The sequence below is a fragment of the Pteronotus mesoamericanus genome, unplaced genomic scaffold (assembly GCF_021234165.1).
Source record: "Pteronotus mesoamericanus isolate MK-2021 breed Mesoamerican mustached bat unplaced genomic scaffold, CSHL_Meso_final contig_74, whole genome shotgun sequence".
NCBI lineage: Eukaryota > Metazoa > Chordata > Mammalia > Chiroptera > Mormoopidae > Pteronotus > Pteronotus mesoamericanus.
The window spans coordinates 5,047,624-5,062,257 of record NW_026555247.1 but is presented as its reverse complement, the minus strand read 5'-3'; the positions used below and the strand labels follow the sequence as shown (position 1 = coordinate 5,062,257).

Sequence of the window (14,634 nt, the reverse complement as noted above, 5' to 3'; positions counted from 1 at the left end):
ACAAGTATACAGTCCCTACTCATCATTTTCCATTGTGAAATTACCTTCTCTTTTCTCTTTCTGCCTCAATAGTTTTTTTTTTTTTCTTAAATGCAGGCTTCTGTTCTCCTTTATTCTTAGTATCTTTAAAAGAGGTTGTATGGAGACATAGTATTAACTCCGTTGTATGCCTTAGGAGATGGTCACAAAGTGGCATATTGCCTGGCCTATTAAACTCAGCATTATGGAAACAGTCAATGACTAATGAGGTAAGAAGTTAGCCTACTGGCTCATTATAATCAACCTTAGAGTTCAGTCATTTCTCATTTGATTCATAGGTATGATGTAAAACACTTTCATGTATTACCTCTATAACTAATTTTGAGAATACTGTCCACAGGAAAATTAAGTTTAATTATTTTCACTCCCAATTTATATTTAGGCATCCTCACACTTTCCCCAGCTAGAGCATGCTCTCATCACCTGGTTATTCCCAGTATTCTGAGTGGTTAGGTATAGCATGTAGCTCTCTCCCCTAGCTGTGGCTGTGGCTAAGTTTCTACAGGTGACCTGTGGCTTCTGGAATTAGGCAGATTTTGTTTCCTTTATTCTCTTTAGAAACTCAATTAGTCTTTAGGACAAAATAAGCAAGTCAATGTTTGGCATCCAAGTGACACAAATGAATTCCTACATTTAGTTTAAATTAAAACCAGTGAAACTGTGGTCACTTCCACTGTCCTGTCTTCCTTCCTTTCTCCCTCCCTCCCTCTCTCTTTTTCCTCCCTTCCTTCTTTCCTTCCTTCCTTCTTTCTTTTTCTTTCTTTCTCTTTCTTTTCCTCCCTTCCTTCCTTCCTTCCTTCCTTCCTTCCTTCCTTCCTTCCTTCCTTCCTTCCTTCCTTCCTTCCTTTTTTTTCTTTCTTTCTTTCTTTCCTTCTCACTTTTGCTGTGTGGACCTGAGATTTGTAACTAAGGCTCCAGTACACAGATACAGACTCCTCAGAGTCTGCAATCTGAAATCAAAGAATAGTCTCAGAACTCAGCACTAAAAGCCCCTTGCAAAAGAATACAGGAATAAGGGACTGGACTTCTGTATGGGAAGGAGGCACCCCGAGCAAGTCAGAAATCTTTCCTTCCTCTAACAGGCGTTGAAGTGGCCTCCCTGGCCCCTACCCATCTTCTCTGGCAAAGTAAGAAAATGAAGGTTTAGTAATTTTTTAGGATAAGAAAAATTAAATAAAATATATATATTTTAATATTATACAGTTTTTTCAGGACTGGCTGAGAGCCAGAGGAAAGGAGGAGAGTGAAATCCTAACAGACAGATTTTTCTCTCCTATACATGGAAAGAGGGCCAGAATATTGCAATGCTGACATTTTATTTATATTTCTTATGTCCTCCCCAGTTACTTCCTAGAGGGACGTGGATGCCTTATCATCTGGGAGCCACCAGGGCATCTCATCTTCCTTTGGCTTTATCAAATTAGCATCATGGTTAATGGTCTCTAGGTACCCACTTGGTAGTGAATTCAAAGTGGATAGATACACACTGACTGTATGAGATAAAGGGAAGGTAGTCATCTACTTTCAGCTTTCTTCCATCACAAAAAAAATGACAGCTCAAAAGCACGTGGCTCTGACTGTCTCCAATTTCCCTACTGCCTCTCACCGACAACCTGAATGCTCAGAGAACTGGTTAATATGTATGTCCGTAAGACCCACTCCAAACCATAATTGAGTAACATGTTCTATTAGATAGCATAATTAGTTCCAAATATAAAGACATTCTGGGAAAACAGAACTTTTGAACATGTTCATAGCATTCTCTGTGGCCTTAAAATCACTTTTACAGAGTTTTGACTGAATTACTGTTAGGAATTGGGAAATGGAAAAATGTATCAAAGTTTAAATGAGGTAAGAGACTTAGAGTAAAATGCCTTGCTTCCAATCACCTCCTATCTTTTCATCCCCAGCATTTACAGCTAAATTGCAGGAGCCTTTACTCTACTTTTCCCAAACTTGATAATAGTAATTTGCTCCGCTGAGTTACTGGAAATCAGGCGTCAGTTCTGATGGCTTTTCAGATAGAACTACCTTAACAGGAAAAGACAAGGTTCTAACAGACTCAGAGCCATCCAAGAAACTCTGGATTTGCTGATTTCATTATCTTTTTCAAAAGATTTTCAGACTGTGAAATAACAGAGATTTCTTTTTTAAGGGACTGTAGTTGAAAGGCCTGTTCTTTCTGAAGAATCTTGCTTTTCTTCTTTTGTTACCTCCAGGTAACTCAACCATCAAATTTTTAGACTGTCCTTTTAGAAATTTGGGTTTACTTTAAAAAAAATGCCTATCCACTCATATAATCTACAGGATATGGGAAAAATATGTTTTTTCCAAAGGCAAAAGAACAATTTTCAATGACTCCAGAAGAATTACTTGTTGAGGAGAAGCAATGTCCCAACATACAAAATTTAGATTAAAAAAAAGAAATGGCTATTCATGTTGCACATTAAGAGACATAATTAATTGGCTGCAAGTAAAACTCTGGAGAGAGCTGATCCTGCAGGGCAGAGAAGAGTTTTATCTAATTGAATGGACATTTTTTCTATTTTTAAAGATAAGAGCTTTTAGTTATTTACGAGAAGATATTTTGTTCTGACCATTCAGTGCATTTGATTAACTTGGATTTTGATTTTTTTTTAACTGTTATTAAAACTGAAAAAAAATTCTATAGTGATTGGCTTGGTTTGCATTTACTATATGTCCTTGTTTTACTGACTCTAGATATATCTAAAGCTCATTTTAGTTCTTGGAATACAGTCAAAAGTCTGTACGTAGAAATGAAAATTATGACATCAAATGAGATGCACACATAGGTGTTTTTTATAATTTTATTACACACTAATAAGCAAGATTTACATGTCCTAGATTTATCATGGAAGTGGCTCATGAAGTATCTGAAGTCTTGCAAGTTTCAAAAGCTCGTGTCAAAACAGATCCCATGTCAAAGCAGGTCTTTGGGCTCTCACTGCACCAAATTACAGCGACAAATGCTAGCTGATGCTTCCAAGACTGAATTTGGCTGCTGAAGTTTTTGTTTTTGTTTTTGTTTTTAACATTGTTGAGCCCAGTGTTTTTATTCTTCAACATCAAAATATTTTTAAATGTGAAAAATTCACAAGAGTGCAGATAAAAATTTTTAGGTGTCATTTTACATCTTGAACATCTTCCTAAGTAAATCAGTGGCTTGAAGTCCTAGAGTGAGTGTATAATTAGGCTGCATGTTAGATGACCTACTGCAGTTTGCAAAATAAAAGACATTGCAATGTAAATGATGCTGAATCACTATAGTATTGTCAAAGCACCTGCATACACCCACTGTAGGGTTCAGAGGAAATATCAAATAGAGGAAGTGAAGGGTTCATGACCTATGTATCCCCCTTACCCTACAGCCTAGAGAGGCTTCTAAGGCGGTCTAGTTACTACCTCAATGAAGGAAAGCACTATGGGACTACATCAAAGAGGTGTAGCTGAAGAAAAAGAATGGGTGTAGGGACAGTGGATAAACAAGATAAAAAGGCTAAGTGGAAAACAGAAAAAATAACTGTCAATGGCTACATCTGCATTTTACATGGTACCTGCGCCTTCAGAAAGGTGACCTGGCCAAAGAGGGGTGCTCATGGCACAGCCCTTTGAGGTTCTGTCATTACTTTGGAGACCTCAGGTCCGTCATGAAACTGGACACTAGGTGGAGCAATTTATCTCTTCTAGGACTCAGAGAAGTTACGTTAATTGAAATGTGGAAAAAGAAAAAGGAAATAGGCAAGTAGTGGGAGGGAATAAAATGAGTAGAAAAGAAATGGAGGAGAGGAAAGGGAAAGTTGCAGCGAACTGAAGGAAAAGAATATTAGAAATGAAAGAGGGAAAGTGAGAGATAGGCAGATGGATGAATGTAAGAAAGCAGAGAAAGGAAAAAAAGTATGTTACAAAAATGAATAATAATTGTCACCATCAAATGATTCTTGAAAATAACTTACCCAGCCTCACAAGATACTGTATTGTCAGAAGAATCATATTTTCCACACTCAGGAGTTGGCTACCAGTCAACCCTAATTGTTCTAAATCTTTGTTTTCCAACTGTGGAATCTTGTAGCAATTCACCAGCAGAGGACTCACAACAATGTCACCAACATTTCCATAGAAATAGGGTAAAGTGCCATAGCCTGTCCCAGTGGAAGAAGGTCAATAAAGTTCAATATATCATTCGGAGGTCCAATCAGGTACACTTGCTCAACTAGGATAAAAAGTGCTTCACAAAGTTCCCTGCCCTCTAAGATGGTTACCATACAAAATCACTTAAGTACAGCAATCCCCGGGAATTCACTCAGGTGCTCCAAATTCTACCCTTATATTATCTTAGATGAACAGGAAGCAAAATACTAAAAAATTATACTCTTGCTGTTTCTCACAGAAAGAACATGATTGATGAGTTGGCAAAACATCCCTGTATCTTTTGTAAAACAGCAATAATAAAATATTTTCCCATAAAATTCCTGATCATGTTTTTATTCAGATAAGTCATAAAAGAAACAAACTATAATAACATTTTTCACTTCCTGAGGTTTTCTTTAAAAACTTTTTAACCTAAACTCATTGATCAACATTAATATTTCACCAGTCACAGGTCCTTGGAAGTTATACTCCTTCTACTTTCTTAGCTATTTTTATGTTCTCTTCCTAATGTCAGTAAAAGTCTCAAATTATCTTAAAAGTAGATATCACAAAACATATATTAAAAATACGCTGTTTTGGTGGTGTGGCTAGGAGGACTGTCTCTCTGTGAGTTTTTCTAAAAGACAGGCACCAAAGTGTCCCCATGTTCTACATATCTTTCCAAGGCTTAGTTGCACTATGCATGCAGCTCAGATGCTCAATAAACACTTTTTAATATATGAATTTAAATATCTGGGATTTTTCCCAGTGGCTAAGGGTCTAGGATGAGAGGTTAGAGAAGCCTGATGAAGTACAAAGCATCAAACAAAACCATTCATGTCAGTAGGTTCAAGCCAATGGTAAGAAACAGGTAACACTTCACATAGACATACCCTAAAGACCAACGGGGGCTTAAACACCCTTATCTGTTAAGCCCCAAAGGTAAAACAGACAGCCTCCTTCTGGTCTAGATAAGCCCCCAAATGAGGGGACTCTAGAATGGGTATGAAAGCACTAAATTGGTCTTGGAATCTAGGGACCCCTACGTTTCCACACCTCCACTTACAGACAGCTTGGAAAGACTCAGACTCCTTAACGATACGGATTCACAGATGCTTCCCCATGGTTCAGATCTGCCACTCTGGGACCTCTTGGTTATGCTGAGTGGGGCCTATTAACTGGCTCAGCTTGTTTCTTTTCTCTCTGGTTTGGCTCCCTCTGACAGAAATGTCCCCTTCCCTATTTTGTCCATTCTTGCCCACCCTTCAGGATCTAGCTGAAACATCATCTCTGAGAAGTCTTCTCAGACCCTCCTTCAGGCAGAGTTGTGCTCCCTTTCCTTTGAGCTCTTGTAGTTCTTGGTTGCAAGCCTCTACCAGCTCAAGTATCACAGTGTTGCAATGGTTATTTACATGGCACACTCCCTCACTGAACAGTGCTCCCGGTTGACCAAAAGACTTGGCCTTATTCCCAATTTGTAGTCACATGTTTAGTGTAGCATGGAGCTGATCAATAAAAGCTAAAGGAATCAATACTTGGAAAGATAAATATATTCATGAACACATGAATAAATGCACAAACAAGGCAATGGAGAAACATTCCTAGATTCCAGCAGACACAAGCAATTTGAAATTCCTTTGTCTTACCTATCAGAATTACTGGTCTAACTCCTGAGTTACTCAGCAGGTTTTCAGGAACAATTACAGTTTCTCCTGCAGGAATGGGTCGAGGTTGTAAAATTCCAGTTAATGGGGTCTGTGCAACTGGGGCAGAGAGAAGGGACTCTGGAAAAAAAAAGTTGTTTAACAAGAAGGATTAGACATAAAAGCTAAAGGCAATACAATCGAAATCAATGCAGTGTTAACATTTTTAACATGAAAGTTTTAGAAGTCTAATGGTTTGTTGTTTTTTTTCACTAAGGTAATTCGTGTTTACTATATAAAATTAGAAGAAAAACAAAAGGTAAAAAAATTCAACCATTATCATAATCATCTGGAGATAACTACTATTTAGCATTTTTGGTAGTTTTTCCTGCTAGTTATTTTTCCACATGTATTCTTTTGGATTCTGTTTTGTATTTTCTCTTTCCCCACCAGAATATCAAGGCATATGTTCTCATTACAAAATACTTGATAAGTATAGAAAAGTGTGAAGAAGGATCAACTAATCATTAATCAGTACTACCCATGGGCAACCACAGTAACAACATTGGCATAATTCTTTGTATATACTTCTGTATCTCTTTTTAAAATCATTTATTTAAAAAAACTTAAATTTTAAAAGAACTACATCTGTGTCTTAAAATTGGTATATTTACATTTGTCTGTGTTTAGTATAGTAAGGTAGATAGCATTTGAACATTTTACCATAGCATCAAAAGACCACGACTTGGGTTAAAGAGGAACCAGTTGGTTTTTCAGGATTTTAGTCACAGACTGAACTATCCAGGCCAGAAATAATAAATATGGGTCACATAAGGTACCAGATCATTGGAGGACACATCTAATACCACTACTGGCAAAGCAAGTTCAGTTGTGCTCTAGGATCATGGGTTGGTAGCATTATGCACTATGTAAAGAATGACTTATTGATACAGTGGCTAAAACAAAACCAGATGATGAATTAAGATCTGTTGTGAGAGCACATGTGCTTCTAGTGAAGGCCACTGTGATGGGGACAAATACTAGCTACTATCAACATCCTTATATAATATTGGACATAATGGCCAGTTAAGGAGATTTATCTTCAAGGGTTCAAGGAAAGAACAAGAGTAGGAGACACTTCTGCTAATTCAATAAAACTAAAACCCATCATCTGTTGAAATCTTACCAGCTCTTGAAAGAGGCTGAACTGTAGGAGCAGGTACAACTAAACCAGTTTGGGGGACAGGTGACCCAGGGTACCATCCCCGGTGTCGTTTCTTTGGTGGCCCAGAAATGAACATGGTAGCTGAAGGCAAAAAGAAACATAAGCCTTTTCCTTAGCAATGGAAGAAAGAAAATAAACTAAAGAAACACAGAACCTTTAATTTGATTAGGAAAATCATACTAACAATATCACTTAACATCTGTATGCTGTTTTACAATTTAGCTCAGATTATTTCATTTCATTCTATCTATAGCCCTGTGAGGTTGTAGGACAAGTACATTGTTATACCCATTTTGTAGATGGTAAAAGGAAGGCTCAGATTTGCCCAGGGTCACAAAAGAGATGAATTTTGAATGCTGTACTTTGGTTACCAAAACCCATGGTTTTTAAGACACTTCCTTATACATAGGTTTCAACATTATTTATTAGATAGGTGCTCATCCTGTAGAATCACCAAGATTTTAATCATTACTGCTCGCACCAATCATAATCTTTCAAAACTGTGTGTGTGAAGCTAAAGAAAAACTGAAAGTACACTGCCAGATAATTCATTATTTTAAACTCTGTAACACTTCTTCCATAATGAAGTTGCATTATTTCAAAACTCTATTATGAGTATTGTACCTTGGTCTCCTGATGCATAGCTAGGTCTTGGTGAAAGAGAGAAATTTCCTGGGTGGGCTGGAGTGGAGCTAGATGTACTGCTCTTCCCCCCGTGGCTACTGTTTCCATTAGCAGCATCTATAGGACACAAGAGGGACCACTCAGAGTAAAGACTAGGTAGGAAGGACACAGCTTTCTCTGGTAAACCTCACACTCCAGGATTAAAAGAAATCTCACTGACAGGACATCTAGTTAGAGACAGCCAATTACAACCATCAGAGTAGTACCTTCATTAAAATGAAATGTCTTTGGGAACATGGTGGGAGGGAGGAAGGTAGGCTGGGCAGAGGAGGGCAAAGGGGGAAAAATTGGGACAACTGTAATAGAATAACAATAAAAAAATTTAAAAGGATTCAAAACCAAAAAATAAATAAATAAAGGATACCAGAAGTTTGAACTATAATAGAAAAAAAATGAAATGTCACCTAAAAAAAATTTTGTATTACCTCAAGAGATCTTTTAGAATCATTTTCAGTGAAGTCTTTAGAGATGGTAGGTGGGAGATAACTTTTTTAAAACTTTGTATTATAGAAATTTTCAAACACATACGAGAGTAGAGAGAACTGTGTAATAAACTATGTACCTACCACCCAGCTTCAACATTTATCAGTGCATGGTCAGTCTTGCTTTACCTATACTTCCTATCTCTTCCCCCCACTTCACATACACACTTGTGTGCTCTGGATTATTTTAAAGGAAACTCACTTATTATATCATTTCATCCATAGTCTACATGTGTTTCTAAATGAAAAAAAAAAACAAACCTCTTAAAAACAACTATAATATTATTATACTTAAAATTAACAATGATTAATAATTTTTTAAACAGACTTATTTTTTTACTTTTGGAGAGAGGGGAAGGGAGGGAGAAACAGAGGGAGAGAAACATCACTGTATGAAAGATGCATTGATCCGTTGCCTCCTGCATGCCATCAACTAAGGATCTGGCCCCCTCCCATGTGCCCTGACTGGGAATCGAACTGGCGACCTTTCAGTTTGCAGTCTGGCATTCAATCTACTGAGACACACCAGCCAAGGCAATAATTTCTTAATATCAAATATTCCATCAGTATTCAAATTTCTTCAATTTGTTCACAAATGGGTTTTTTTTATAGTTGGCTTGTTTGAACTGGGATTCAAAAAAGATCCACACATTGAATTTGGTTCCTCTGTCCCTAAACTTCTTTTAATATGTAGGACTCCCTTCTTTTTCTTTTTTACAATTAATTTGTGAAAACTTGGCAGAATTTTTCAGTTTTTGGATTTTGCTTATTGGGTAGCCATGGTGTCACTTAATGTCTCCCCTATTTCTTATAAACCAATTGTTAAATATAAAGGCTTGTTCAGATTCAGGTTTAATTTTCTTTTTCTTTTTTTTTTTTGGCTAGAGTATCTCAGAAGTACTGCTGGATACTTCCATCAGGAGACACAGAATGGCTGTTTTTCTCTCTTATGATGTTAAGATTTGTCAGTGGGTTTAAGAGTTGTTAGCCTAATTCTTGAATTATAAAGTTGTTCATCAGCCTTTCATCTGATGGTTTTAGCAACCATGAAATTACTGCCAAGATCCATAATTTCATTAATTTTTTTAATGCGGCAAAAATTTGGATTCAGTTTGTTCAAGTTTATAATTTAACCAGAAAGTAGATCCTTCAAGAATCGTTGGACCATATAAGAACAAAAGTGATATGGATAAATTGTGATGCCTAACTTGGAAAGTTTTCTGAAGAATGGTATGCTCCCTTTCCCTTTCTCCTCATTCTTCTCCCATGCTGAACTCTCCCCACCCCCACTCCCTGCTTAAACAATGTAATTTTCTCAGTTTCTATCTTTAGTTCATAGCCAGCCTTACCCCACCTAACTCCTTAGCTGATGCTATTTACCTAGGTGTTTAATCACATACTGGTGACTCAACTTTATACTATACCATCAATTCTGATTTCCTCCATGATAAATAAACAACTGTTGAGTATCTCTCTACTTGGATGCCTCATGGGTATCTCAAACTCAATATATTGAAAATCGAACTCACAATCTCTTTCACGGGAACCTACTGCTTTTTCTTTATTCTTTGTCTCAAGTAATGGCATCAGCAATAGCTCAGAAAGATGGATGTTAACCAAGATCCCCTTCTGCTTCATGCTCTCTTTAATCAGTCAAGTCCTGCTGATTTTAATTCCTGAGTAGTGCTCCAATCTGTCTCTGCCTCTCCAACCTATTATTACCCTTGGTCAAGGACCTCATCATTTCTCACCTAGATTACTGAAATGACCTTCAACTAGTTCTCTTACCTCTTATTTCCTTGGCTGCCAGAATGACCTAGTTCAAGTTCAAATAAGATCATGTCACTCTGTTCCCTAAGTTATAGAGTAAAATACATGCTCCTTAGCCTGGCCTCCTGTGACCTCTCTCTTGTTCACAATTATTCACCTCCTGCCACTCCCTGAGTTTTACATTTTATGGTTCTAACAAGTCCAGACTGCTGTGTGTTCCTGCACACGTTACACTACTTATTTCCTTTCCCTTACTTTTCAAGCTTTGCTTGTGTTTTTCTCTGAATTTTAAATCTTTCTGCAACTCCTTTGTACAGTAAATATCTCCCCGTAGTTCAAAGACCAAGCTCCTCCAATAACTCATTCTTTATTAGCTCCCAAAATGTTGGGCTAAAACCCCTTTTTCTGTGCTCCCCTAGCATACTGTTGTATTTACTGCAGTACACTGAAAATTTCTTCTTACTGGTCTATCTCCCTGACTAGGTTACAAGTATATTGGAGGTCAGGGGTTGAAACTTATTTAATTTTTATATCCCCCGTTCCTCATCATAACAGGTGCCTCAAAATGTTTATTGAATGAATCAACCTGCTCTGTGTCCCCTGTGTGCCAAATGTCATTCTTTGACTCTTCTGGTTGGAACACAGAGAATACAAAGCTTTGTATAATAATATATTATAGACAGCCCCACTTCTGTCCTCAATTGGCAAAGCAGCAGCTTTTGTTTTCTTCTATCAAGTTGTCAATTAAATTTCACCCAAGTCTTTTATAAGCTATATATTTACCAAAGAAATGTAAGTGAGGAAAACATCACCTGCAGCAAAAGTCTTTCCTACAACCTGCAAAGATAAAGCCAGTGGCTTCACAACATTCTTATTCCGTGTCAGGTCCTGAGCTCCACTTAAATTGATTGCAGAATTAGCGGGACTGAGAACCGGCGAATCTTTAAAATGAAAGAGGTTGTTCAAATTAGCAACAACTATTTAGATATATAGGAAGGAAGTTAATTCAACAAGTGTGAAGTGAGAGAAAGCAGATTGTAGAATTTTAGTCTTTTCCTTGACCTATTTTAGGAAAGTTAATTTCTCAGTATTCAGGTTTTATTTTCTTTTTTATGTATTTAACAAACTCTCATTAGAAGTTACTAGGTGCTGGGTACTAGTATAAGCATTTTAAATATATCAATTCACTTAATCCCTAAAAAACTCAGTGAGGTAGATACTATTATCTTTAATAATGGTAGTCATTTTACTTGGTCAAAAGCAGATGATGTGGCATCAAGGATGTCATTACGTGTCATATTAAAATTGTCTCTACAGTTCCCCTCAAACCCATAATTTAATGAGATGTATTTATCTTTATCCATTGAGTTTGTCATTTAACAGGTATCATGCAAACTAAGTCACTGAAACCTAGGAGAAAGCACTTTCCTCTGAAGGAAAGAGGAAATTCCTCTTTCTCTTTAGTGCTTCACAGAAAAGTGCTTTAATTTTTTGGAATAAACTAAAATCAAATTACCTATGTGATACCAGATAATCCCACAGAAAGCTCCTATTTGGATTCAGAAAATAATTCAGCCAAGAAAATATGTATCATTTTAGTACTATTTCACGCTATGGGAGAGAGAAAGACTCAAATGAGACTAACTGAGTTCCAAAATGAGTATAAAACCAAAATCCCGGACTCAACTCCAGCAGAACAGCTTAATCAATTTATACAGGAAAGTATCAAAAGGGGCTCTTAAAACTCTCTGAGAGTTTGGAAAAAACAAACAAACAAACAGACACTCTAAAGACTAGGATACTGATGATGCTATATTGGAAATTATTTTAAAAATTAGTATTCACACCACAACATGATTCCTAATACATCTTATCAGTGTTTCTCATAAGAATTCAAAAGATTGAAATAGTCCTCTACTGGCTTAGAGGAGTTAATGTGCCTCTCTAAGGGCCTACCATTCCACCAGGGAGCGATTTTAGAATCTCCAACTATTATTATTCAATAACCTGATATCATTAATAAATAGAATAACTAGGGAGCAGGTCAGCAAGGAAATAAAAGATTTGAACAACATATAAACCCACTAGGTCTAACTGACATCAACAGACCATTCCCTGAACAATGGCAGACAACACATTCTCAAGTGCACAGGGAAAATTCTCCAGGACAATATGCAAGCTCAAAGGGATTGGCAAGAAATATTCAAAGTGATGAAAAACTAGGACCTACAACCAAGATTACTCTATCTACCAAAGATATTGTTTAGAATCAAAGGACAGATAAAGAGCTTCCCATACAAGAAAAAGCAAACGGAGCTTATCACCATCAACTATTATATGAAATGTTAAAGTGTCTTCCTCAAGAAGATAAAAAATATGAACAATAAAATGGAAATAAATACAATCTATCAAGAATTGAATCTAAAAAACAAAATAAACAAACAAGTAGAACAGAAACATCACAGATACATAGAATATTTTGACGGTTGTCTTTTGGGAGGGGAGTCCAGGGGAATGTGCAAAAAGAGTGAACAGAATAAGAAGTACACATTGGTAGTTATAGAATAATCACGGGGATGTAATGCACAGCACAGAGAGTAGAGTAGCCAAAGAACATACATGCATGTTCCGTGGACATGGGTGACGGTGTGGGGATTGCCTGAGAGAGTGGGGGCAGGGGCTGAATGGAGGGGGACAAGGGGAAAAATGGAAACAACTGCATTAGTGTAAACAATAAAATATAATTTAAAAATGTTAGACTCAAAACCATAAAAATCCTAGAAGTAAACATAGGCAGTAAAATCTCGGACATTGCTCATAGCAATATTTTTTCTGCTATATCTCCTCAGGCCAGGGAAACAAAAGAAAAAGTAAACAAATGGGACTACATCAAACTAAAAAGTTTTTATATAGCAAAGGAGAACATTAATAAAATGAAAGGACAATCCATTGAATGGAAGAACATATTTGCCAATACATCTGATAAGGGGTTAATATACCCTTATAAACAAGGGAAAATATTTATAACTTATAGACAATTAGACTCTGCTCCTGTCAACACAAGTCAATAAGAAAAAAAGACTACTATTGCAGACACTTTGTTGCCCCATATCATATCCCTTTGGCCCATCTTTGATTTCAGCAGGAGCAATGGTGAACAGTGCTGTGTGAGCTTAGATTCCTGGGGCTGCATCTTACCTCAGGCTCACATCTAACTTCTTTTGTTAAAAGAAGTTACTTCATTTGTCTCAGGGCCTTCTCCAAGACCACAAAGCTCTCAGCTCTGTGTGTGGTCCAGGAGTGCAAGGAAGTGTGACACTTCTGGAAAGCTGGCCACTAGTGGGGGACATAAAGAAACACCCCAGCCTTCCATTCTTTTTCTTTTTTTAATTTAGAGAATACTTTATTTGTTTCTGTGATCAAACCCATGTAGATAAGACCTTACATATTTAATATAGCACATTAATTACCCCTGTACGTATGGAAAACTTACGGTTATTGTTTCTAGACCACTATGGCCGTTAATTTCTGTATAATGTCAACCCAGCAAGGTACAACTGGGATACTTTTTGCAAAATTCACAGCACAGCTAAAGTTTCCAAAAATTAAAATTGTATATACATGTGTATATGTTTATTTATATAAAAAGACCAATAGCAGTATGTTATGCATCAATAGCAGCAAGAACTTTTCCAGGTTCCTTGGTCATCTGAACAAAATTATAATGGTGCCAGGTAACTTCCATCCTTTAGAATGATAATTTTGCAAGGCATTCTGCATGCTTAGAGGATCTGGTTTATACCAACTACACACTCTGGTGCTGGCTTAGTCCTGCTTGCAGGGAATCACATCTCAAATGAACTAGTTACACCCAAGTCCTTCCTTTAGGCTCTGATTCTAGCAGGACCCCAACTATGACAAATAACTAATAGCTAAATGGTAAAGGATATAAATTAGAGTTTATAGAAAAAAAAGTTTTTAGAAACATTTTTAGAAGAAAAAAGATGCTCAATATCGATGATAAAAAATGCAAATTAAAACCACATTCAGATAGTACTTTTCACCCATTATAATGACAAAAATCCAGAAGTTCAATAATAAACTTTGTTAATGAGTCTCTGTAGAAATATATACTGACACACAAACACTGGAAGAACCCCAATGGAGAGTAATTTCATAGCATTTGTGGAAATTACAAATGAGTCCATGTATGACCCAGCAATTTCTGGGCATTTTGGCACATGTGACAAATGATATATGTTCAGGTTATTTATTCATTGCTGCATAGTTTGGAAACAATATAAATGCCCACCAATAGGGGACAGGGTAGATAAATTATGACACATTTGCACAGTATAAAACTATGCAGTAGTAAAACATTAATGAAGAAATTATCACTTTGGAAAGATCTCCAAGAAACAGCAATACGAGAAAATGAGGTGCATAACAGTATGCACAAAATGTTGCCTTTGGAGAAACAAAGGTGTAAAAATAAGAACCTATATTTGTGTTTGCTTGAGGTGATATAAAAAATGTAGAAAGATACACAAGAAAATAATTACTCATACATTGGTTATCTGTTTGGTGGAGGCATGTAGTAGTGACATGGATTGGAAGAGCAACTTTTCACTGTATTATGTAT

The 14,634-nt window shown here is 36.7% G+C and overlaps 1 protein-coding gene across 1 annotated transcript in view; it reads right to left on the bottom strand.

Moving 5' to 3' along the window:
- Window positions 1–14,634, bottom strand: part of GREB1L (GREB1 like retinoic acid receptor coactivator) — a 289,801-nt gene that overhangs the window by 62,376 nt on the left and 212,791 nt on the right. Inside the window, exons 8-12 of the mRNA XM_054583433.1 lie at window positions 10,805–10,933; window positions 7,681–7,797; window positions 7,018–7,137; window positions 5,835–5,972; window positions 4,014–4,199 (exon numbers count right to left, since the gene is read on the bottom strand). Of these exons, the coding sequence (XP_054439408.1) occupies window positions 4,014–4,199; window positions 5,835–5,972; window positions 7,018–7,137; window positions 7,681–7,797; window positions 10,805–10,933 (690 nt within the window). The remainder of the gene's footprint in view (window positions 1–4,013; window positions 4,200–5,834; window positions 5,973–7,017; window positions 7,138–7,680; window positions 7,798–10,804; window positions 10,934–14,634) is intronic.